Genomic DNA, 23,617 nt, shown 5'->3' with positions numbered 1-23,617 from the left:
TTTTCTTATACATATCTGTTGCATACCTTGAAGAATTGCCAGTCCTTGTATTCATTCTGATTACAGTGTGTAATCATAATTTTGGATCCATCTGGTCCTTTAGTTAAGCACTGATCATACTGCATGAGTTGATTAGCTTCGTTGATTCGGAAAAGCTAACAGAAAAAAAAGAAGCCATTTTTATAACAGTTGACTCAAGGAGTATTTTAGAAACAATGAAAATGCAAGGAAACTGCTACATTCAAAAAAGTCTCTGGTTTTATTACACCTGTCTTTCAGGAGGGTTCTTTATTTTATACAATGTAACGCACCTTTACTATCACAACAGTAAGTTTCATGGATAACTTTCCTGTAGGATTTAGAAGGCTAAGAAACTTAACCAGCAAGACAAAAATCGTGAAGGGATTCCTATCGGGCAGAATTCTGAAAAGTGTTTGATTAAAAACCTTTGTATGATTTGATGGCCAAACAGTCCACTATCTTTGTAAAAGTCTGGTAGCAAGTCCTTAGTCCTGGACAGTAATTTCACGTGAAAACAGTAAAACTTCGGCATTTTACCCATGGAGGAAATCAAACCCATGCATCTAGATATAAAATATCTTAGCTACTTCTTATGAAATAATTATTACAGGAGGTTTTGGGTACCATATCATATCATATATCATATCATATCATAGTTTAGGGAAACTTTTCATTAAATATCAAAATAAAAGAGACATTTCCAGGGCTACTAAGAGCTAATCCATATATGATTTGTAAAAACATCATCCTGCATGTGATTTCTGTCTGATGACTGCCATCACAAAACTGCCTGGTTTAAGTTTACAACGGCTTAAATAAGGACTTTAAATTCTGAAAAAATTTCCAACCGAAAAAGGAGGTGTAGAGACAGAACAGCAGGTTTATGTGGTAATGTGAAGGTTTGTGAAGATACAGGTCAAATACAAGAGAAGCTTGGGTTGCAATCATCTAATAGTAATTATGTTCTGTCAATTAATTTGTAAATGGAGCAGAAAAATTTCTATTCAATTTCTTCTCTCGTATGGTGGAAGATGAGTTATTGCACAGAAGTGTTTTACACTTCCATTAGAGCAAAACAACTTTGTGAAATAATTGAGACAGAGTGAATAAAAGGGTTATCCTGAAGGATAAATTATTAAGTGAAGATAAGTGATGAATCAGCAGCAGTGCTAAGAGCCGTAGTTATTCTAATGCAGTGGTATGATTGCTTCCTCATGCTCTGGAGAAGAGACTAAGAATTTGCCTTCAGTTTTGCACCAAAATGTTTGAAACGGTATTTTCAGATTGCCATACTTTAGCAATGTCATTATGCTTATGGAAAATCCTAACTCCATCTTTGTAGCAGGCACCTAAGTGACTTTATGTACAGGCTTAACAGAAAACCAGCCTGTTATCAAGCCAGAGCAATCACTTCACCTTCAGACTTGCCTCCAACCTCCTTACCTGATTTCCTCCCATTCTGTGGCATGGGCCAAGCTCAACAAAGCCACCGTTGGTGTGCCCCATGCTGTCGATGCAGTAAGAGGTTTCAAAGCCTCTAATCTGGAAAAGAGGTTTTGCAGTCTAAGTTACTCTCAAGGAAAAAATAAGTTACAAGGAGTTCAGAAAATTCCCATTTATTTTTCAAACCAGAAACAGGTATCTGACAGAGAGAGATGAGACAAACCTGTGTACAAAATTTAAATACTGATGCTAACCGTTCTGGAAGATGCCCATGCTAATTTGCAGGCTCTTATGTGAGTTGGAGTACACTGACAAGTTAGAGTTGCAGAGCTTAGTTCCAAATTAATAGCACCAAAATATCAAGTATTTTAATTTATTCAATCTGCTATTAGAGCATGTTCCATCTCCCATGTCTTCATAAATAAAGCAGGAGCTCAGCTAAGTTGCTCTCTCTCATCTTGTGGATGAAGAGAAGCGGGATGCAGAGAAGTTATGCACAGCAGCTATTACCCACAGCCAGGCACAGCCCACTGGCCCTGCTGCTCAGATGTACCTTCTGCAGCATCAATTACATGAAAAAAAAAAAGAAATAAAATTGACGAGAGGCAGGCACAGACATAGGAATAAAGAACAGAAGTCCTGTCATAAAGCATGCCTCAACTGCTGATTATCTCACTCCCTTCTCAGAAGGGCCAACAAGCAGATTTACAAAGACTTTATGACACAAATAACATTTTCCCCAGATCTATTTTCTTTGCCAGAGCCTCTTTCCCCTTCGTAATGGTACAGAAAATCTGGAGGACTAGGCTTAGACCTGACTTCCAGAGAGCATTAGGGAAGATGAACCCCTTTCATCTCTTATGGTTTGGAAATGCAATCAGTGTGGTGTTACAAATGGGGGGGGGAAGGAGGGATTTATCAGATGTAGGATAACTAGTACCCTGTGAAGAAGAGTTGAAGAAAACTTCAGAGAAGTCTCTGAACTTAGAACTTTCCTGTTGCTTCACCAGACCTGCTTGCTTTTACCAGAGATGGTTTCCTGCAAGGTTGCCATTACTATTTTATTCTCTTCGATGCTTTCACCTCGGTGATTAGTTTTATAAAATGTGCCTTCATAACCCTTTATGTAGATTCAAAAGAAGGTCTAAGGCTAATATAAGTAGCTGATGTTTTGTGCTAGCTTTCAGGTAAGAAATCAAGGTAGCATTGTTCACTTGGTCCTTCAGATAAAAGATTTTCATGCGCATGCTCTGTATTGCTAATTCTTCTGAGAAATTAGAGATGACACTTCCTTAGCCATAAGAAACAGCACAGATCAGTACTTTTTAATCCACTTCTGAAATTACAAAAACAGGTCCATCATATCTTGGGAAAGAAGGTTGTTAATTTGGTGGGACACAGGAGTTCTCAGCAAGAAGATTTTCTGATTTTGCCTCAACAATCTGCAAAAGTGAAATTAATACGAGAGGGCAAGGCTGGAATCAACTGCAGAGGGGAAAAAAAATAAAATCTAAAAGCAAGCAGAGGACCTGTAGTAAATGCTCTCCAAGGTGTGGGCTAAATGCTAGAATGAGACAAGCAGGGTTCAGTGAGGTGTCCTGCATTCACCTGGTGATATGCTACCTCTCTCTGCCAACCACCTGAAAATGCCATATTTATAACCACTTTCTTAATTTAGTGAAGTCATACTTATATACAGTAATGCTGGAGATGACAGTTACAGAATCATATCAAATTATTACATGCAGATAAGGGATTCACTGAGGCTGTAATTGTATGAGTACACCCAAGTCTAGCAAGCGTGGGCAGAATGTACTCCACCTTGATTTCATAATCTATTTTCTAGTCCTTCCCAGAAAAATATTTTCACCTATTAATCTTCACCAATACTCCTACATGCAGGATTCACATTTTTTCTTTTTAGAAAACCTAAATTCCAATTATAGAAAAAAGAGCTTTACATATAACTGAAGACAGAGCTAGGCATAAATCATCCGTCAATGACCTGTGGAGCTAATTAAAAAAATCACACCAGTGAAAGTAGATATAATTTTTTCCTGGGGTTATATTTCTATAGCTCTGTGGTTAGTACCACATAGCTTAGTACAGCAGTAATCAAACAGCTTGTTCACAGAGTGATGTCAAGTAAAAAACTGCTTCCTTTTGAATTCCCAATTTTTAAAAAAACTCTAAAATACACAGAGGTTATGTGCTGTACTTACCTCTCCCCAGTCCACGTTTTTAGGTGGTAAGGGATAATATGAAGTTATATCATATGCTATTTCTTCCATAAACCACTTAAAACTTTTGCAGTTGTGATCTTCACGGAATTTTTTCAGCTCAGATATATCTCCATAGGGTAGTGCTTTTGTCTCCGGCCGACTGGCATAGAAGTAATCTTTGTATTCGTCCCACCATACCTCTACAACTCTGACGTAGTTCTGTGAAGAACAAAGACACTGCTGTGACCTCAAAGTACACACAACAGGTCAGGCACAACTCCACGTTAATAACTGAAATTTAAGGATTTATCCTCTTAAAAAGTAGCAGCTTGAAATTATTATATAGCACTAATAAATTGTAGCCATCAGTAGATAATACAAGATGCATGAATATTATTTTCAAATTGCTGTTTAGGACTGAAGCCAGCAAATTAAACTGGGTTGCTTAATGAGAGTGCAAAGTCTTTTTCTAAGGTTAGAAAATGTTTATTTGAAATAAAGCCTTTTCAGTTTTGTGTGCTATAAAATGTTGCATTCATTTGCTGTTACAAGAACTGCAATTCAGGGTTTCTATTCACCTTCTACAGTTTTAATACAGAGAATGATACACATTAGTCCACTAATGGGGAAAAATTCAGTCTTAAATGGGTCAGCTATTTGCAGAAGGGGGAAAACTGGATAGCTCACTTGGTGAACAATTCTCTCTCTCACATCTTTCTTCTCATTCTCTTTGTTGGTTCCTACCTCTACATTACCTATACGAATTCTAGATACACACCTTGCTTTGTACAATTCTTTAGCATTAATGACCTGGTGTTAAAACAGTCTTTAAATCTGACTAAAGGCAGAAATTATTGTGACTTAAACCCACATCCAGCACAAATTGAACAAAGCTATAAAAAAAGGACATTTACTATGGGGGATAGGAGGGTACCTGAAGAGGAAAAAAAGCTATTTCTACATCTTGTCTTGGACAGAGAAGTAACTTAATATTTAAAAACATTCAGCAGTGTTTTGTTGCATTCATTAAGCAGATCGGCAGAGTCATGTAAGGTGTTTATATATGCAGTAAATATTTTTTATCAGATTTTCAGAAGACTGAAATGGTTTTTATCATTTCCAACAAGGCAAACATATATCTTGCCTGTACTGAGCAATGGAGCTATCATTTGCTATCCTGCCACCCATTGCTCTGTTTCTACTCCCAGATGTGTCCCCCTGGCCTCCCTTGTACTGGTCCTAGTCCTTGTTTCATCAAAATGTTAATCAATTCATGTTAGTAATAAGAGACTTTTGGGGGGTGGTGGTGCCAGGTTAGTTTTCTACCATTATACTAGGCTGGGACATTTCCTTTTCAACTAACTGCTATCTTGGCTCAAGCCATACTCTAAAACCCTACCAGTAGTCATTGTCAAAGGTAATGTCTTGGAAGATTGCTCTGGGATTGGAACTTACAAGGAACTGTGTCTTTGGGAATGGGATTTACCAATGCCAAAACAGTACACAAGAGAAATCTTAAACTAGGCTATAGGAAATCTTAGCAGAAGGGTTTCCTCTCTTCCTGCTGGTAGATGCAAACTGATATGGAACAGTTTTTCTTGATTCAAATTATCTCTTCAAATATAGACAGCTGGCTCACTCTTTTCTTGAGGTGGAGTCTAATTTTAATCTCACATCTTGAGTAACATTTCTAGAACCTGCAAGGTACCTGAGGAGTTACCAACCTTTATGGTGAAATGCAAAGCATGCCATTTTCTCAGGTGTCATTTACTGCTTCTTAACTAACAAATGCAGTCACAAAAGTCTGAGAAACACTAGATTACAGAATTTGCTAACTCAGCCTAGGATCACACCCTATCAAGATAAAGGGGGATTTCAAACCCATGATCATCATCTCCAGGAGTGTGCTATAGTTACTGGAGTTGTTCATACATAGTTGGGGACAGCCCAGAAAAGGCTTGAAGGGCTGACATTAAGTAATATGAAATGTGATTTGTACCTCAAAGATGGTGGAGGAAGGCTTTAGAGCAAGAAGATGAGTTCCAGGAATTTCTACCCTTAATAACTGTGGGATTAACACAAAGATTTTTCTCCCACGAGGATGACCATCTTAGCTTTGGATACTAAACAGCTTTGATGAAGTGCTTTCTAAATTATTACTGATAATTTCAGCAGATTTATCTAAAACTGTTCTTATCTGAAATCAAAACCACCTTCAAGGTTATATCAAAACTGTACCTTTAATGTAGGAGAAGACCCAACATACACAGGGGGTGGATTTCCTTGCCAGCCCTGAAGACGATAGATGTGTCCAACACGAGAACAGGGAACAAACAGCAATTTTCCCCCACACTGCCAGATCTACAAGTTAAAGCATAGGTATTATTAATATATATGCACAGGAATTTAAGACAGATAGATAATAAATTATGGAAGAAATGTCAGCTACTTTTCTTACTATATTGACTGTGATATATTTACATATTTTTTGCTTTATTTGTAAGCATAAAGAAAATAGGTCTCTGAAATGAAAGGCTGCACTGAATACATCTCCAACTCAGCCATGAAGCTACTCAACTAAAATACTTTGTCAAAAAGCTTTTTAAAAGGTTGGCCATCTCATTCCACTATTATTTTAAAACAACAGTAACAAACGAGTGCACAAAATCTGGAATTGGGTAATTTTTATTATGGCAGGATAAATGATATTTTGATTTCATTTAAGTACCTCACATGCCATCACTAAAGTGAGTTTTGGTTAGATGCCCATTCACATTTAAGTTTTTCTCAATAAAGACTAGTAGGAGATAAGGACATCTTAGGTAACCCATTGCTCCAAGCAGAAACAGGTTTTTTGTTAACTATAGTAGCTGAAAATAAAAAATGGGTAAAATATATAACCATTTGAAATTCCCCCTCTCCCACACATCTTTGGATAATCCCTTTATGGGAAAAAGAAAACATACCTAAATCTGAATTTAATTGCTCGTAGTTTGCACAAGTTTAGTTGTAGCAACAAATCCAAATTCAAGCTAACTTTGGGGATGTTCCAAATGCCAGATCAAAAATATGACTCACCAGTATTAGGAAAAATGGGCAGAATAGTTTACTTTCTTCATTGCATCATATTAATTTTCTTAAGTTTCATCAAAAAACCTCCTCAGATATGCAAGGCCATTCATAACATTTGCTATCTAGGAGCCAGCATACAAGACTGATAAATGCTTAGTTCTTCTGAAGACTGGTTGTGACCTACGTGAAACAAATTTGGAGGTCTCTACGTAATAAGCTTTTAAATTACAAAACTACTGTATGTAATTTCAATCATGATTTTGCTCTAAGAAAGATGGGGAATTATATGGATAAAGACCCTGTGTATTTAACATCCTCAATAACTACCTTTTGCATATGCATTTACAGCTGAGCAAGTGCACTCAGAGCCTTCCTCTAAATCAAGAAGAGCAAGAGCAGCTAGAGGAGCTCTGAATGTACTTTTACTAAAATTCAGCTATGATTTCTCAGATTGCTGCTGAGGATATCAGACATCTTCACTTTTGTTTGTTAATTGGGACAGACTCCTGCTGTCTGCCACTTGTGTCATTATGAATACTGAAGCTACAAGAAGCTAATGACGATAATCTTACATTTCCTGCTAACTGAAGAGCATGCATACGCCTAGGAGTGAAAATAAAATCCTCTGCAGTGATTATGAATTATGCAGTTAGCGTTTCAGTTATGAAGACTTCTCCTGTAAAGAAGTTCTCTATCATTGCTTTCATTAGTAACAGCATTTTTCTATACTCACTATGAGAACACTTAGTTTCCCCTCATCAAATGTGACAGTGTGCTTTCACATTAGATATTTGAGGGGGGGTTGCAATCCTAAACCACTAACAATATCTAGATTATGCATCATTTGTGTCTCAGCACTAGGCCACCTCTCTGAACACTGCTGTCCCAAAGCCCACAAGTAAACACTGAGGAGACACATCTCTGACATAATATCTCCTCACAACAAAACCTTCTGGGCTTCATGAGTCAGAGGTAGGTCTGCCTGAATCCAAACAGCAGTATTTATAGAAAAAAAAAATCTATTAAATTGAATTAAGTTTCAAATATTGATGTTACCTTGTAAGAAATTTCAAAATTTTCACCACCCCAAATTTGAAGCCCTGGATCATAGAGACCTAGTTCAAAGAAGAAATCACGTTCAATGGCAAACAATCCACCAGCCATTGCAGGGGATCTGAAAGAGAAAGATAGTGTAACCCCTTCTGTCAAAAGTCTCACTTTCAGAGAAAGCAATAGTTAAAGAAGCAATTCACAGTTAACATATAGTAAAGATCAGGTAAATGGCAATACACTGAAAAATCATGAAGTTTTGTCACCAGGTTGCAGCAATTTTTTGAAGTGACATCTATATAACTTTTACTTAAGTCATAGTTTTTATTATGTTGTAGGTTTTCTTCTAAAATTAATTTATTTAATTAATGAATTTGATGATACAAAATTTTGGTCCAAATTATCCATTCGGCCAGTCAGTATGCTTCTATTAATATAAATTTTTAAAAAAAGGAGATAAGAATCGGTGTCATGAGATGTTTCTCTCTTGAAAGTTTTTCAAGTTTTTGAGATAACAAATGAGACTGCAAAGCAGACTTAGGCTTATGTTCTGAGGAGCTGCCACATTGAAATATATTGTCTATTAAACAAGAAACAGAGTTTTCCCAGCTGAATGATACCTTTCTTATCTTCTTCCTCTAGCTCTTTTTCTACTGCTGCCATAGGAGACACTTTGCATTATACTCAGTAAAATTTTTAAGAGGGTGTGGATAAAGTTGTACAAGGCTTCCATTTTGGTTTAGTCTTTTTTTCTTCTTCTTTTTTTTTGCCTTTAATGGCTTTGTAAATCCCTTCCCATATGGCAAGATTCAATTAGCAAGTTTTAATGTGTCAAAAAGATGCTGTGGTTTGGATTAGAGCATGTGCTGGTTTTGGCTGGGGTAGAGTTAATTATCTTCACAGTGGCTGGTATGGGGCTATATTTTGGATTTATGCTGAACACGGTGTTGATAATATAGAGATGGTTTTGTTACTGCTGAGCAGTGCTTGCACAGAGACAAGGCCTTTTCTGCTTCTCATACTGCCACACTGGCAAGGAAGTTGGGGGTGCATGGGGGGCTGGGAGGAGACACAGCCAGGACAGGTGACCCCAACAGACCCAAGGGATATTCCATACCATATGACGTCATGCTCAACATATAAAACTGGGGGGAAGAAGGGAGAGTGTTTGGAGTGATGGTGTTTGTCTTCCCAAGTAACCGCTATATGTGATGGGGCTCTGATCTCCTGGGGATGGCTGAACACCTGCCTGCTCATGGGAAGCAGTGAATGAATTCCTTGTTTTGCTTTGCTTGTGTGTGTGTCTTTTGCTTTCCCTATTAAACTGTTTTTATCTCAATCCATGAATTTTCTAACTTTTACCCTTTGGATTCTCTCCCTGATCCTACTGGTGGGGGCATGAGCAAGCAGCTGCATGGTGCTTGGTTGCTGGCTGAGGTTAAACCACGACAGAGCATTTTTGCAGAACAGCTCTAAACAAAATTCTTTGGTAGCTTGGTCACACTGAAATAGAGAGTAGGATATGTTAAGCCATTTCCAGTGCACATAGTAAGCATTTTTCACCTGAGGATCAATAAATACATAAAACCCCTAATGTATACAATCTAGAGTCCTTAGTAAGTTGACAGTTTAAAAAAAAAAAGGATAAAGTGAATTCTTTCTGACTTCAAATGTTCTGCAGTGCTGAAAGGAGGATCCCAGAGTCCAGATCACCCTGGTGAGCCAAATAAAACGTAAGTGAAATACTCCTGCATCACCAAATTATTGAGATGGGTCATTTCAAGCACTATTCATCCATTTCTAGCACTATTCATAGTCTCTTCATTCTATTAGATTTCTAGCTTAGTGGTGTTCCTTTTAACAGCAATGTTAATGTATTTCCTTTCCACACATAAATGTCTGGAGAAAGACATAAGAAAAAGTAACCCCTTAGGGTTAATATATATCCCTCTCTGCATAGCAGAGGCAAGGCAACAGAAACAGAGCCACTGACATTAAGTATTATGGTTATCAGTTTAGTTGCTGTCCAAATCAGCTGATCAGATGCCAAGTTACTGCTAAACGTCCCTTTCTACTTGCAGCCTATTGTATTTTCCTCCAACACTGCTTTTGTATCCCAGTGGTTCAAAGGGTAGGAAACCAGCAGGCACAGCAGGGGGAAGCACATTGCACAGCACAGCCCCGTGGCTTTCCTGCACTTTTGGTTCTCCTCAGCACCATAAAGACTTGGCAAGTGCAGATACTGAAGTTTCAGTCCTGTCAAGTGTGTTAAAGAACACAGTAAAATCTACATAAGCTCAGTAGTTTACTTTATAGGATATGAAGAGGTAAGCATAATGTTACTGAAAGAAGGATTCAGTCCTCGGGCAATTCTCACGTTACAAAAGGTTTGTCTCTGTGCTTTAAGCTGTTGAGGATATTTTGTCTGTTTTCCTTTTAAATTAAGCAATCCTGGCTATGGTTTCAGCAAGACTTTTACTTGGTCTTACTTGCCTTGGTTCTGCTGCAAGAAAATGCACACAGCCTGAACATAAACAGATGCAGGGCATTTCTCTGAAAGTATTATTTAAAATAAAGTCATCTTTTAAACCATTCTGAGAACATGTGTTTTGTGTTGCTGGGAACTTTTTAAAGGATTTTAAGACCTGTTTGGATGGTAAACACAGAACACAACAGCGATTTTTGAAATAGTTTATCCCCCTCTAAGAGAATATTAAAGTTCCAATGTGGACAGCCTCAGCAGAAAATGGTATTATTTATACTGTATACAAAACAGATCAAACCATAACTTGCTTGCATGTGTTGCCATTTTAGCAAAGAACAATCATGGGTGAGGATAGGAAATTACCAACATCAGTTCTAACAATGTTTAAATCATATATACAAGCAATAGAAGACATCAGATTCTGAAGATGTGAGGATTGCTTTCAAATGTAGTAATACAATTAGTTAAGTGTGAAGTAGAAAGTAATAAAAACCAGCAGAACCTCAGTCTCCCAGTCTTGAAAAGCCAATCAGAAACCCTAGTTTCTAAGCTAGGGTTTCTAGCCAGTTTTGATTTTTTTGGGAAGAAACCGTACCCCGCTACCAAGTGTAATAAAAAAGCAGAACTTCTGTGGAAATTATTGGAGTTTTCTCATAATATAAGGTGCTGTTTTAATCTTTAGTCCTTTTTATTTTTAATGTTATATGTATTATATTAAAATTTTTTGAAAATATCTAGCCAAGATTCTTAAACAGTATGCTTCTTTGTCAGATGTGATCTATTATGAAGCAAGTGGGAGAAATATGACAAAAGGGATTTTTTTGATACACATGCATAATCCACCAGCTGTACGCATGCATCAGGCCATGACAGCAGGCTACAGATTTTATGCATTACCTTCTATTATAAATACTTACAGCATGCTTGTTATTTCAAATCAAATGGTTAAACAAGCACTGTTGTTTCCAACACTACTTCAAAAAAAATATCATAGCTAAACAGAGTTTCCCTGGCAATGAAGTTATACAATATTTTATTTTGCCAAACAAAACCCGGTCATTCTAATGTGCACCCTATTAACCATATAAGAGCAGGAATAGAGAGGCAACACAAGGTAGCAGAGATATTTTGTGCAAATAGGCAGTTGTGGCAAACAGGTCCAACTAAACAAAGCAGTTAGTGTGGTTAGAAATGTGAAGGTTTTCAGGCTGGAAGTACATGCAAGTTTTAGTGGATCAATATTGACTTCAGAAAAAAAAAGAAACGGGTAAGTGATTTAGTGATTACCGATACGGTTCAGTTTTTGTCTTTCTGCTTTCCTTCTCTTTCTTGGTCAAGGGAACCCTCTTCCATAGCATACTCCAATCCCACGCTCCTCTAGCAAACCCATCTTCGTCACCACCCCCTTGGGGCACAATCTTATAAGTGTTGCCATCTATGACATCTATAAGCGGCACAGTGCATGTGGTTCTGCAGGGTGGCGGGTGGTGGCAGGGAAGATGCAGGTATGTGCAAGGACCCGCATGGCACACGTGCACCGACCGTAGTTCATGGGGAAACAGGGGTGGAGGGAAAAACGAAAGGGTTTAGAAAATTATTCATAATGATTCACAGTATGTAAACAGCTCTCTTTACCGATAAGGCTCAGTTTTATGCTTTCGTTTGGACTTTTCCTTGTGGTTTAACGGAATTCGTTTCCATAGCAAACTCCAGTCCCAGGCCCCTCTGGCAAAACCATCTTCATCCCCACCTTGTTGTGGCTCAATGGAATAATCATTCCCATCTATGTAATCTATTAGAGGTACAGTACATGTAGTTCTGAAACATTTATAGAAGGGAAAGAAAGAGCAAAATACAATTTCAGAAGAGCAATCTCTCTAATCTGAAATTTACACCATTAATTAAACTTATAGAGCAGTGTATATAAAAAGTCACTTGTAAACATATTAAAAAAATGAAGCATCATTAGAAAAAAAAAGATACAGTTTTTTCTTTATGCTGGTTTAAGAGGTTCTGAAAACAAAAAAGTTAGGTCTGAGATGCAAATATATCAATTTGTTTATCAGCACTTTTTCTGTTATGTGTACTTTTTGACATTGGTCTTCTAATAAAGCACTGCTGAAGGCAACAGAGGAGCCCTCAGAGGGCTAGGGTTCTCATAGTATTATTATTTCCTGCAATTTCTATTCATGTTAGATCTTAGCTCTCAACAAGTATGATGAATTCTTGGCTTTTACTAGCGTTAACACGGATATTCATTATTCTGTCCTATTCAACTGCCCTCAAAATACAGCCTCTCAGGATAAAAAAACATTACTAGTGCTCTCCTAGCAGCAGTCTTCAGTAGAATTTTTCCTGTTTTCTTTGCAATACAATCCTCATTGTGATTGATCATATATGATATTCACCAAGGAAAAGACATTATCTCCCCACATTTTCTAAATGAGTTTCCTAGTGAACCAAACTTGGAGCACTTCCATGTTTTTAAGTGAAATCTTATGAGATAAAAGAGTGGTGGAAAAAGAAATGTTAACACCATGCTCCTCTTTGAGGTAGCAGCAGCAGCAGCAGCATGCTGCATCCAGGGCTTGGAAGAAGGCTGCCAAGCACTGCCCTCTGGCACCATGTGTAACCTCCACCTCCGTGGGCAATGCTGGAGGATGCCTCTAAAGCTGCCTGATCTCACCAGCCTTTCTTGTGTCAAACAGTAATACACACTCAATGGAAGCCCACAAGCATTTCAATCTTCTCTCTAGTATCTTGACTCAAATATAGTCTTGAAGTTGAGTTACAGCCTTTAAAACACACAAAACCCAATTCTTCAAGCGAATTCTGGAAGCACAACAGGTTAACAAATAGTTTTTAGGATTAAGCAGCTATTTCATGGTATTAAAGAGTTTAAACATGGTTTCCTAAACACATATACTCTTGACTACACAAGCTAAGAGTGTGGTGGCACACAGCAACAACAGCATTTTAATAGTTGGAAGAAATGAAACCCCCAGACATCTCTCTCTTCTGTCACCTCTCACAGATCTCCCTCTCACAATGCAGGCACTTCAACCAGAAACTCCTAGCAAGTGCCTGGGCTTGTGGCAGAGACAGGCTCAAGCCCCGACCTCGCTTTGTTACAAACAACACTCCAAAGTACTTCAGAGCGAACAAATAAGGCCATATATCAAGACCAAAGATGAGAAAGTTATAAAACTCTTGAGATCACAGAGGTTTTAAATCCCCATTAAATCAAAACATTTATGGCTACTTTTCCTCTTCCAAAAATCAGGTTTTTGTTTAGTTATTTTGTTTAGTCAGGCTCCTTATTCAGCTATAACAGAACATTTTATAACAGTGCCTCAGATCGTTGTAAAAAACAAGAGTTGTCTCACATGCAATCTACACTACGCAAAATATTCAGTATGCCTATTAAAACAAACTATCTAGAGATTAACTTGCCCGACTATTTTCCTTCCTCTTTATGTACCTTTTATGCTGTGGGATAATGTAATCATCATACAGAAAATATTTATATAGTTTGATATAGATATAAAACATATTGACTATAGTTTGAAAAGTGAAGATTGTTACTGTGCTTTTTTTTCCCTAAAAAAAGTCAGACACTGGAAATAACAGCAGAACATTACCTGTCCTTAGATATAGGAGCTATAAGTGGTGCATACCAATTAATTCCCACCTCACAATGGGCATCAAGGTAAACCAAAACCTTCAAAAGAAAAAAAAATATATTTCTGTATACAAGATTGCAGTGATTTAATTACGCTTACTTATATTGAGATACAGACATACAAACATGAAAATGAAGATTGAGTAAAACTGATCTATTATTAAAACAGTATCAATAATATAATAATATAATACTACATTTCCACATATCTATTGGAACCACCAAAACCTCTCCCCCCAAAAAAGATAAAAAAGACAGACTTGTGTGTGAACTGGCTCCTACCTGTCCAAGTTTAGCCTTCTGGGCTCCAATACTTCTAGCTTGGATCAAACCTTCTCTCCTCTCATTTCGAAATACCTTTACAAGGCCATTCCACTGCTTAATATAGTCATCCAGCCTCTCTTGTAAGTGTGCTATCAAATAACAAAGAAAAAAATTATTTTGGTGAGTTTTAATAATAAACAGTTTTGTACTCTTAATACAACCCCAAAATATCTACAGATCTTTACAAGAACCTTTATTTCAACCACTCACAAACACTAAAACTGAGGAGATCAAGATTTTTGACCTCATGGCACAGAGGTTTATCTCTAGCACATCAGAAGAAAAAGCATCTGAAGTAGCTGGCCACACCACAGGGAGCTGGGTCGACAATTCCCAATCACTTCAGTATACGACATAGTAGCTTACAGGTTTTCATCTATATTCCAAGAGGGCAGAGAAGTTTCTACATTTTAGCATACAGACTTTCCTCATCAGATAATGTCACATGTACAGCTGAAGGCACCATTTCTCAGTTAAACTTTTCCTTCACTTTCTGCCTCACAAAATTTTCTGTCAGTCTATTAAATCTAGAAACCTGAGGCAGGAACCCACCATGCTCAGATTATTGCCCTTCCTCATACAGACCTGTTCCCTCCTGGGGAGGTCTTCCACTAGTCTTCTAATGAAATTAATAAGAATAATTGGAGGGCCAGAAGTGGAAATGGGACCTTTGTCAGTAAAGGGACAAGTAACCACATAACAATCAAGATGAGCTATGCTTAAATGGCTTCGGATTTGTATTTGCACATTGGTCTTTGCCAAACTACTCTGGAAACCACATTCCTGTTGCACAATGTGAAAAAAGGATCCTAGTGTTGGATAATATTTTGCCCAGATGATTCTGTTGAGAAAACTCATGAAGGCAGCAGGGCTGATAATCAAGCACCTCCTGTTTGAGGCTACGCTGATTTAGCTACTGGTGTTCATTTATAATCTATTTTTGTTCTGAAAGGCTCAAAAGAATTGCCTACAGCTTCAGTTTCTCTCAGTCAGGAACCAAAATAAGCCACTTTAGCTACAGCCGAGGCACCCATGCACTGGTTTGCATCAGCTTCATGGGGCTGATAGATGCCTGTGCTGATCTAACCAGGAGAGGGGACATGTGGAGGTGGAAGAAGAAGGATGTCCCTTTCAACTGCAATGGGCCATCAGGTTACTTCAGTAGCAACATTTCTTGCAAACTGAATGAAAACGATGAAGTCTGGAGACTTCTGCAACTTAGTTTCAGTGTGTTTTATATTTTATTCTAGTTTATATTTTATATTTATATCTTATTCTAGTTTAAACAAAAGCTACATATAATTGTAGTGGAAATGGTGTTTTTTTGAAGTGAAGCTTCCAAAATTGAAAATTCAGCAATTTTATCAAAGAACAATCTTTTGAAATCACTATCTTTTGATACGCTTATTATCCTTCCTCTCCATCTTTATAAAAGAATAAGTTTTCTCAACTGAGTTTTATGTATTCTTTTCTCACACACATTTACAATTTCTTTTGTAAATCCTGGTGCATTAGGAAAACCTCAAGGATACACAAATGTCAAATTATAGAAAGAACAATTTTATCACATATGCTGAATAGAATAATATACCATGTAATAAACAGAGAATATATGATATGATAGCTGTGATATAAATTTTTATAGGATAAAATCAACAGAGTTTTGAGGTCATACTGAAGTGGTACGAAGAGAATCTTTATACCACACCATTATTTATGCTGCAAATTCCAAGTATGTGTTACAGAAGGACTGTCAGGAATGTTTTAAAGATTTAAAACCTTAAGTTATTTCCAGCTCTCCTGCCTATGAAGCCAAATGTTTTAGTTATCAAATGTTCAACTATGTAAGGCTCACAGGGAGCTGTAAAAACCTGTCATATTGATTGTGTAAAGCTTTTCTACAGTACAAGTCTCAGGACTGTGCAGTCCATTATCTGAAACCATGCCAGGGTTAGCAGCAAGTGCTATTTCCCATAGGAAACCTGAATTTTTCCTCCTTCCCATACTACAAAGCCTGCATGACAGCAGTGTATAAGATCCTAATACTTTTACAGATAAAAATACTGTTTGGCCAGCATTAAATTTTTTTCACCTAGAATATGTATTTATGACATCTGTCAACAGCCTTACAGAAATCTGGTTTTTGTTAAAAAATGTATATTTTATCTTTCAAAATATTATAACCACCAATCTGGCCTTCTCCTGTTTGAGTTCCTCTGTCATGTTTGACCGCATGATTAAAGCATGAATCAATGTCTTTTAAAAACACATCATTTCTCCAAAGGATCTTAGGCGTTGCAGATTAGAAGGAGGGAGGAGGAGGAAAGCAGTTTTTTTCCCCGTGACTCATGGACATTAGTTTGAGAACTAGAAAAACGGTATCAGAAGTCCTCCCTAAAGCAGCTGCCTTTGACTACCCTGAGCTGTAATACTACTAATGTGGGGCTCTCGGCTCTAACACAAACCCTGATCAGTGCTTCAGTTTTTCCACGGCAAGCACCATTAAACAGGTTAATAAAAATACTGTTACCTGTCTACTCTCATTACTTCCCTTCTGGTTATCTCACAGGATGTTACATCAGTGGGAAATACAGATAGCAATAAAGAAAATAATAAGTAAACACAAAAGGTAGACAAAGCCTTTAAATGCTACTAGGAACACTGGCACTGACCTCGCAGTCACTCTTTACAGGTGCACAGACTACAAAAGCTGCACCAGCTGAGATATTGACCTCTATGCTCCAGGAAAAAAAGCAAGTTGGTACCCAAATAGGCAACAAGTGGTTGAAGACCTAATACACAACCGTAATTGTAGGGAGCCTTAGAAAATACAGTTTTATGAATTCTCTTTGCCCTTCCATAACAGTTGTTTCCTTCACACAGCTAACACTCACAGAAAAACAAACTGTTTCTATGAAGAAACACAAGAAAAACTGGGAAAAAACCCCATGTGCAACAGTGTGGCCTCACTGACACTGCTGCAACACTTCTCAGATCCTAATACAGAGGTCTCCATTGAAAATGGAGACAGCATCATTTACTTAGCTAGGCATCATCTTCTTGTTCCTGTTCCCTTTGTGCTCTGACAAAGGAAAAAAACGCCAGAGTAGAATTCAGCACATATCTCTGCACAGTTCTCCACAGTCAAATCCTGCTGTTTGCAGAAGAGATTAAGGAAAGAGTGTCATTCAGCAAAAAAGACTGCTCCCAACTGACTTTATACAAAGAATTATAATGCAAAGAACATTTTCCAAGCATTGCAACTGTTCCTCCCTGTAAGGCATAACATATATAAGCTTCTATGCAGCTGCAACTCCCTTCTGATGAAAGAGGATTTCTCAAAAGGAAGGACAGGCAGGGTTTTTATGAGCCAGTCTTTAGAAGTGTTTGCAACCACTATATTCCATTTTAATTTTATATCGCTGGAGAAGGCAGCAGCTAAGAAATAAGGACAGTCACACTGAGTGTGAGCAAACATCTACCCAGTCCAACGCTGGGCTCCAAGAGCATAAGATGGTCTTTGCTGACTGGAAAGGCAGATATGAAGTGTGCAGCCTGAAAGTAGGTGGGGAAAGAGAAAATCTTGTATCTGTGCTATCAGCATGGCTTTTCTTCTGGCTGGAAAAGCAAAAAGCTGCCAGCAGCTCTGCTGTGATTAAGAGAATTTGTGTTTTGCAGCTCTCCTAACAACTGGAGATGTCTTCAGGCAGCTTGGCATGCTTTGCAGCCCATACTAGTTCATCCTTCTCTCTGGGGAGAAAGAAGTGGAGCGAGATTCTACTCTCTTGGCCATTTTTCATCTAGAACACAATTTGAATTATTGAAATTAAGTTAATTATATTTACCAAGTAATAGCCTAAAGCAGTTTGAAGAATTATTATAGTTAAATAGTGCAGTTGCAGCAAGGTGTTCAGAGCAATTCCAGCCTGTGCTTGTCTTCCAGTCACTCATACCTGGGAAAACTGCACCTTGAGCTTTCTGTATTAAATTTTCTGATTCAAGAAAGTTACTTGGGAAACTGAAGTTTGGCAAATATAGAGGCAAAGGTCTACTGGATGTTAGGTCCAGGCTAGGTATATCTGCTAACCATTCATTTATGAGCAGAAAGCTAGAAAGCTCTATATTTCAAAATAAATTCTTGAAAAATACTGCTTTTATTTAACAAACATCATCTATTGGAAAACTAGTATGAGTTGTCATGCCAGACAAACTCATTCCATAAACTACATATACATTGCAGAGTCAGCTACAACTCACGTGAAACCCAAATACTGAGCCCTATCATTAGTAAAAAATCTGGTAAGTTTTCCAGAGACAGTCAGTGTTGTAGTTACTTTATACAGCTAACTCAGTCCTTGAATAGCTCTGAAGGAAAGCTGTGATCCCAGTGGAAAAGCAAAACACAGTATATGTCTGCTGACTGAATTATTAAAATTATATCCCTTACAAGAGAAGATATTTTTATTTTATAGCATGTGCATATATCTAAGCCAAATTCTCAACAGCTGTTAAAGGATACAGAAGACTATAATTTAGCATTCAGAATCTTTATTAGACTAAGCTAAACACAGTCAAGTTTACAATACAGGGAACTTTTCCTCTCCTGTTAAAACAAACAGAAAATGATATCTACCTATCTACAGGTACAATGTGAGAATTGACACAAAATAACTATTTTTAATAGTGACTTATACTCAAAAAAAGGTAACTCAGCTATGTGATGAGTTCAGTTTTAAAATTTATAGTGGATATACCCACAGAAAACAACTCCCACAAGGCTGGAACTGGGAGAAGCCCAGATCACTTAATAAAAACGAGAGTTTCAGAACAGTCATCTGTTTTCTATGCCGCTGCACAATTCAGCTATTATAAAAACAAAGAGGAGGGTATCCTGTGCTGCTGACCAAACTTGCCTGTGCTCCTAAAGTCATGATCATTGTCTAGAAGAGACTGTTACTCCACACATTCAAAATTGTGTTTTTATTTATGGGTCTACCCTTTTTCTCTTCAACTTCTATTCAAGAATTATGCTGCAATAAAATCCTACAGAATGTGCAGCTCTGATGAACTCTTTTGAAATTTGTTTAAAGTTTAAAATCAGTCAGATTTCCTCTATATCAGTCAACTTATATCTCTAGGATAACATTTTCAGTTCTTCTCTGTATTCAGCCTTGAGTTGCATTAATACTGAAGTTATCACCACTAAAGGAAAAAAAATCACTTTACATTTATATTTATACGAATCACATATAAGTACCTGCATCCTGACTATAAAACCAAGACTAGACTGTAAATCACAAAGGATGAAGAAAATCTCTGGACTTTTGTTGATATGTAGGACTCAAAGAAAGGCAGAAATTAAAACATACTTAAGTTCTTATAAGCTCCTTCCCTAAATAAGAAACAATAAACAGCTTAATATAATGTTTAATTTAAAAAGGATGTCAGAATCTAAAAGGATATTGAAAATGAATCATATAATTTGATATCCTTAGATACCTTTTAATTACAGTTAAAAACCAAACAAAAAAGAGACATCTAAATTCCTATAGGGAATAAAGAAAGGAATTATTCCTAACAGGCTTAGCTCAAATGCCTTTGATACTGTTCAAACTACTTGCTTTCACAAGAGCTATGAGGGGTACTAGGTATCCCAGCTTTCTTCTATATACTACTCAACAAGTGTGGTAGAGAACTTGCTACAAATCCTGTATTTCAAACAACAGAATACAAAGGATTGCCACCTTTACAAGAGCAGTTCATTGGAAGAGCTTTCCCTTCACTGAAAACTCAAAAGGACTGTGAAGAAGTAACCTACTTTCCTTCCAGAGTCAACATGGCAGGTAATAAATCAAAAGAAAACTATTTTAAGAAAATAAAAGTTTCCTTTTCTACTAGTAGTGTGTTAATATTCTAAATATACCTTTGTTGCTAAAATCATCAATCAGCACAATTTCTGCCAAGTATTTCCTTGGTGTTCTCTTAATGACACTGTGGACTGTCCTCATGAGCGTGGACCATCCTTCATTATGGAAGACAATGACAACGCTGGAGGTGAGCAGGTTATCGTCATAATGCCAGTATTTGCATCTGTAAAAAGATTTGATTTTATTAGTTTTCACAATGTGATTACAGAACTGCTTAACCACACCTTTGTGCAAATGACATCTTCACTCATGGCTATCCTTCAAATTTAAGAGGAAGAGGATTTAAAAGGTAATACAGCTTAAGTGCATTACAGAGGTATGAGGCCCAAAGAGCAACTTCCTTCCCACCTAGAGCCTTTTTTCCTCCTGAAAGAGGTGTGATGCAGCTGGTAAATGATGACTTCTGCCTCAACATTTATATGCTTCCTCCTGTGTAGGTGGCTGGTATTGCACAGACCCCACCGAGAGACCCCTGTCACCACCACCACCACCACCACTTTGCTGCTTGTGCAGCCAGTAGAGAACAGTGGAAGAAAAGACCCAGACTGCAGCTGTGATGAGTGTCCTCTTCAAAACATCACACTTCAGGATGGGCTGCATATTTGGCTCACCAACTGCATCACGTACGCAATAAGGAGGTGCTGTTTCTTCCTAAGGCTCTTTAAATCCTATTTACCCAGCAGAAGGACTCTATAAAATATTTCTGTTTGCTTTATACAGTCCACATGCAGAATCTGCATAATTAGCAAAGTTACATTGTTGTGGCAAGGCAACTCATTAATTTCTGCTCTTTCACAATAAAATAAATTTAAACATAGTAAGTAAACTTGCTAGAAGTATAGCAGCAGCACATGAAAAGCTCATGTCATCTGCTGTGCATAAAACTATTTCCTTTTGCAAAAACCATCAGAAAAGCATAGTTACTCATGGGAAACATGTAATCCCATGGCAGAGAAAATGTGATTTTTACTGTCCATTATACATGGTTAAACTTTTAGGTTAACTAGCTAAAAAAAACCAACCTTACCAAATCCATTCAGCCCTCCATTCCCTTACTCAAAATGCTAAGTCATGTGTTTCACCATATGCAGGAAGTTAACAGCTTTGGTTAAATTTTTGCAATCATACATTTCTCTTTTAAACAAAATACAAACAAAAATTAAAAAAAAAAAAGACTGCCAAACACAAGTTTCAAATCTGGCCCAATTTCAATGGGCTCCTTCCTTGAAAGATATGAAAACACATGGATAAAAAAAATACAAGACAAGAGAGAAGAAACCAAACAAAAATACTGCAGAAAACTCAAAGGAATAAAGTGAGAAACTGAACACTGAAGTGCTGCCAAATTTTAGAAAAAGACAAGAATTCATAAATCATTTGAAAGTGTAATGTCTATATAAAATTTGACAAAAACACTATCACAATAACAAAGAACACACATTTTGATCAAAGTTAACAGTTTCTAACTCTACAAATGCATTAAATGGGAATTCGAGTAACAGGTTCAATTTAGCATGCATCTTTCTAGTAGCCAACATGACAGATCACAATTGCATCAGCAGAGTGTGCAAGACTACCCAATGTCAGAAAGAGTGACATAGGAAACGTAACTATTGCCTATGTTCATCTCTATTAAACTTTTTCAATTGAAGTATCTGTATCAATGGGTTCTAGCTTGGTGTGCCATGAAACTCTGTATTCATTTAAACATTTTGCATTTCTATTTCTCTGTGGACCTGGACTTGGGTGTTTTTTCCTGTTAGAAAACAAGCAATATGAGTACTTCAGTCCACATTTTCCAATACCTGTTAATCACATTTATAAACAATGGATTTAATTTGCAACTATAATGTTCATTTCTCCAACAGCATCTCAAAGTGAGACTGTTCACAGACTCCCTAATTACAATCAGTCCAAGTATTTCCTTAACTGGAAGCTTCCCCAGCTGATCATTAGCCCCTTTTCCAACTATAATAATTCAATTCCTATCACCAAACACACAGACATAGCACTTTTGATTTCAATGAGCAAAATCCTTCCTTTTTTCATCTTTCAGCAAGTAAAGTCTTTAATAGAGAAAGTCTGACTTTTCAAAGACATCTATCATGTATTAAGAAATTATTAGTGACAAATAAAAACTTTTAAACTTACAGATGCACAAACTTCCAAAGTTATAGTTCTCTATATACAATAAGAAGCTTAAGTGCACAGAAACATTCCTGTGTTTGAAAAGAATGGCCTTAATCATCAGAAATCACCAGAGTTTCTGAAACTACATTCAGTTAAACATGGAAAGAACTCACTTAACAGATCTACAGGTATTTAAAGAGTGTGTCTTTGGTGAAGAAGGACACATTTCACTTATTGTCAGGGAACAGCATAAATATTTATTTCTCACCTCACAGAAAATGAAAGACATTTGGTAGAAACATGCTATTAATTTTGGTCCTGTGGGAAAAGAAAATTACAGAATCAAACCAGACTACAACAAATTGGTATCTAATAAGGCATTTCTTTCTTAGGTGAGCTGTAAGCAACGTCGGAAACAGCACGATCACTAAAAGTACGACTTACTGACTAAAGTCCTCCAGCTCAATTGTTTTTATGCCTGAAGTAAATGCAGCTAATCATAGTTACAAACTACCAACATACAAGTGCTAGACTGGCTGTTTAAAAGGTTCAGGCCCCAGATGCCTTCCTTACACAGATCCTTCTCAAAGATTTCAGCTGATTACAGAATGCAGTGCTACCATTTGTAGCACAAGCATTTAAGCTGTCAACAACTTACTTAGCCATTTGCAGAGATAAAATTGATATCCTACCTAGGTGTGTTAAGTGGGGTATGTAAAAGGAATATTTAATATGTTTAATAACAGATTTATAACAGAACTGTGTTGCTTTACGCATATATATTAATTTTGGTGATACCGTTATGTTAAAATAGAGGAAAGTGAGGTGTCACACATTCAAAAAAACAGCATACCAGCTGAATGTTGTTCAAGAGCTCTGTTTAAGAGGTAGTAGAATAGCACTTTTTGCCTCAAAGGAGAAGGCAGTATCTGATACAGCTTGCACTGTGCCCCTGACCTGCACCTTCAGCAGTTTAGCCAGGAAACTGTTTTGCTCTCCAGATAAAAAGACCACAGTTTCAGACTGGCTTCAAGGGCAAAACCAAAGCAAACACTGAAAAAGAACTCAAAAATCTTTTGGTTGCTTATTTCTTCCACTTCCTGCAGTATAGGTTAGTCATATTTAGTAACAAAATGGTGAAGAGCATAAGAATGAATGACAGTATGTAGCTTTATGTAATTTTAAAAAGCCGAACCAAGTACAACCCCCTAAATTTAACAATACATCTGTGAGCAATTTATAACACTTAAGCAATTTTTGA

General features: G+C 37.2%; 1 protein-coding gene across 5 annotated transcripts in view; it reads right to left on the bottom strand.

The window, feature by feature from the left end:
* GALNT7 (polypeptide N-acetylgalactosaminyltransferase 7) overlaps positions 1-23,617 on the bottom strand; it is an 80,093-nt gene that overhangs the window by 8,356 nt on the left and 48,120 nt on the right. For 4 of the 5 annotated variants that reach the window (XR_001875101.1, XM_017816582.1, XM_017816581.1 and 1 more), the window contains exons 3-11: positions 20,223-20,389; positions 14,258-14,388; positions 13,935-14,014; positions 11,581-11,763; positions 7,815-7,932; positions 5,925-6,047; positions 3,687-3,905; positions 1,465-1,563; positions 27-155 (exon numbers count right to left, since the gene is read on the bottom strand). Coding sequence is in view for 4 of the 5 variants with exons in the window: in XM_017816582.1 (XP_017672071.1) it covers positions 27-155; positions 1,465-1,563; positions 3,687-3,905; positions 5,925-6,047; positions 7,815-7,932; positions 11,581-11,763; positions 13,935-14,014; positions 14,258-14,388; positions 20,223-20,389 (1,249 nt within the window). In the remaining variant the exon portion in view is untranslated. Of the gene's footprint in view, positions 1-26; positions 156-1,464; positions 1,564-3,686; positions 3,906-5,924; positions 6,048-7,814; positions 7,933-11,580; positions 11,764-11,928; positions 12,112-13,934; positions 14,015-14,257; positions 14,389-20,222; positions 20,390-23,617 lie in introns of all 5 variants that reach the window. The other variant, XM_017816580.1, reaches the window with a different exon arrangement.

The sequence above is a fragment of the Lepidothrix coronata genome, unplaced genomic scaffold, assembly GCF_001604755.1.
Source record: "Lepidothrix coronata isolate B3197 unplaced genomic scaffold, Lepidothrix_coronata-1.0 Scaffold56, whole genome shotgun sequence".
Classification (NCBI taxonomy): Eukaryota; Metazoa; Chordata; class Aves; order Passeriformes; family Pipridae; genus Lepidothrix; species Lepidothrix coronata.
Note: the sequence above shows the minus strand (reverse complement) of the source record. Positions and strands in the feature narration are given on the sequence as shown.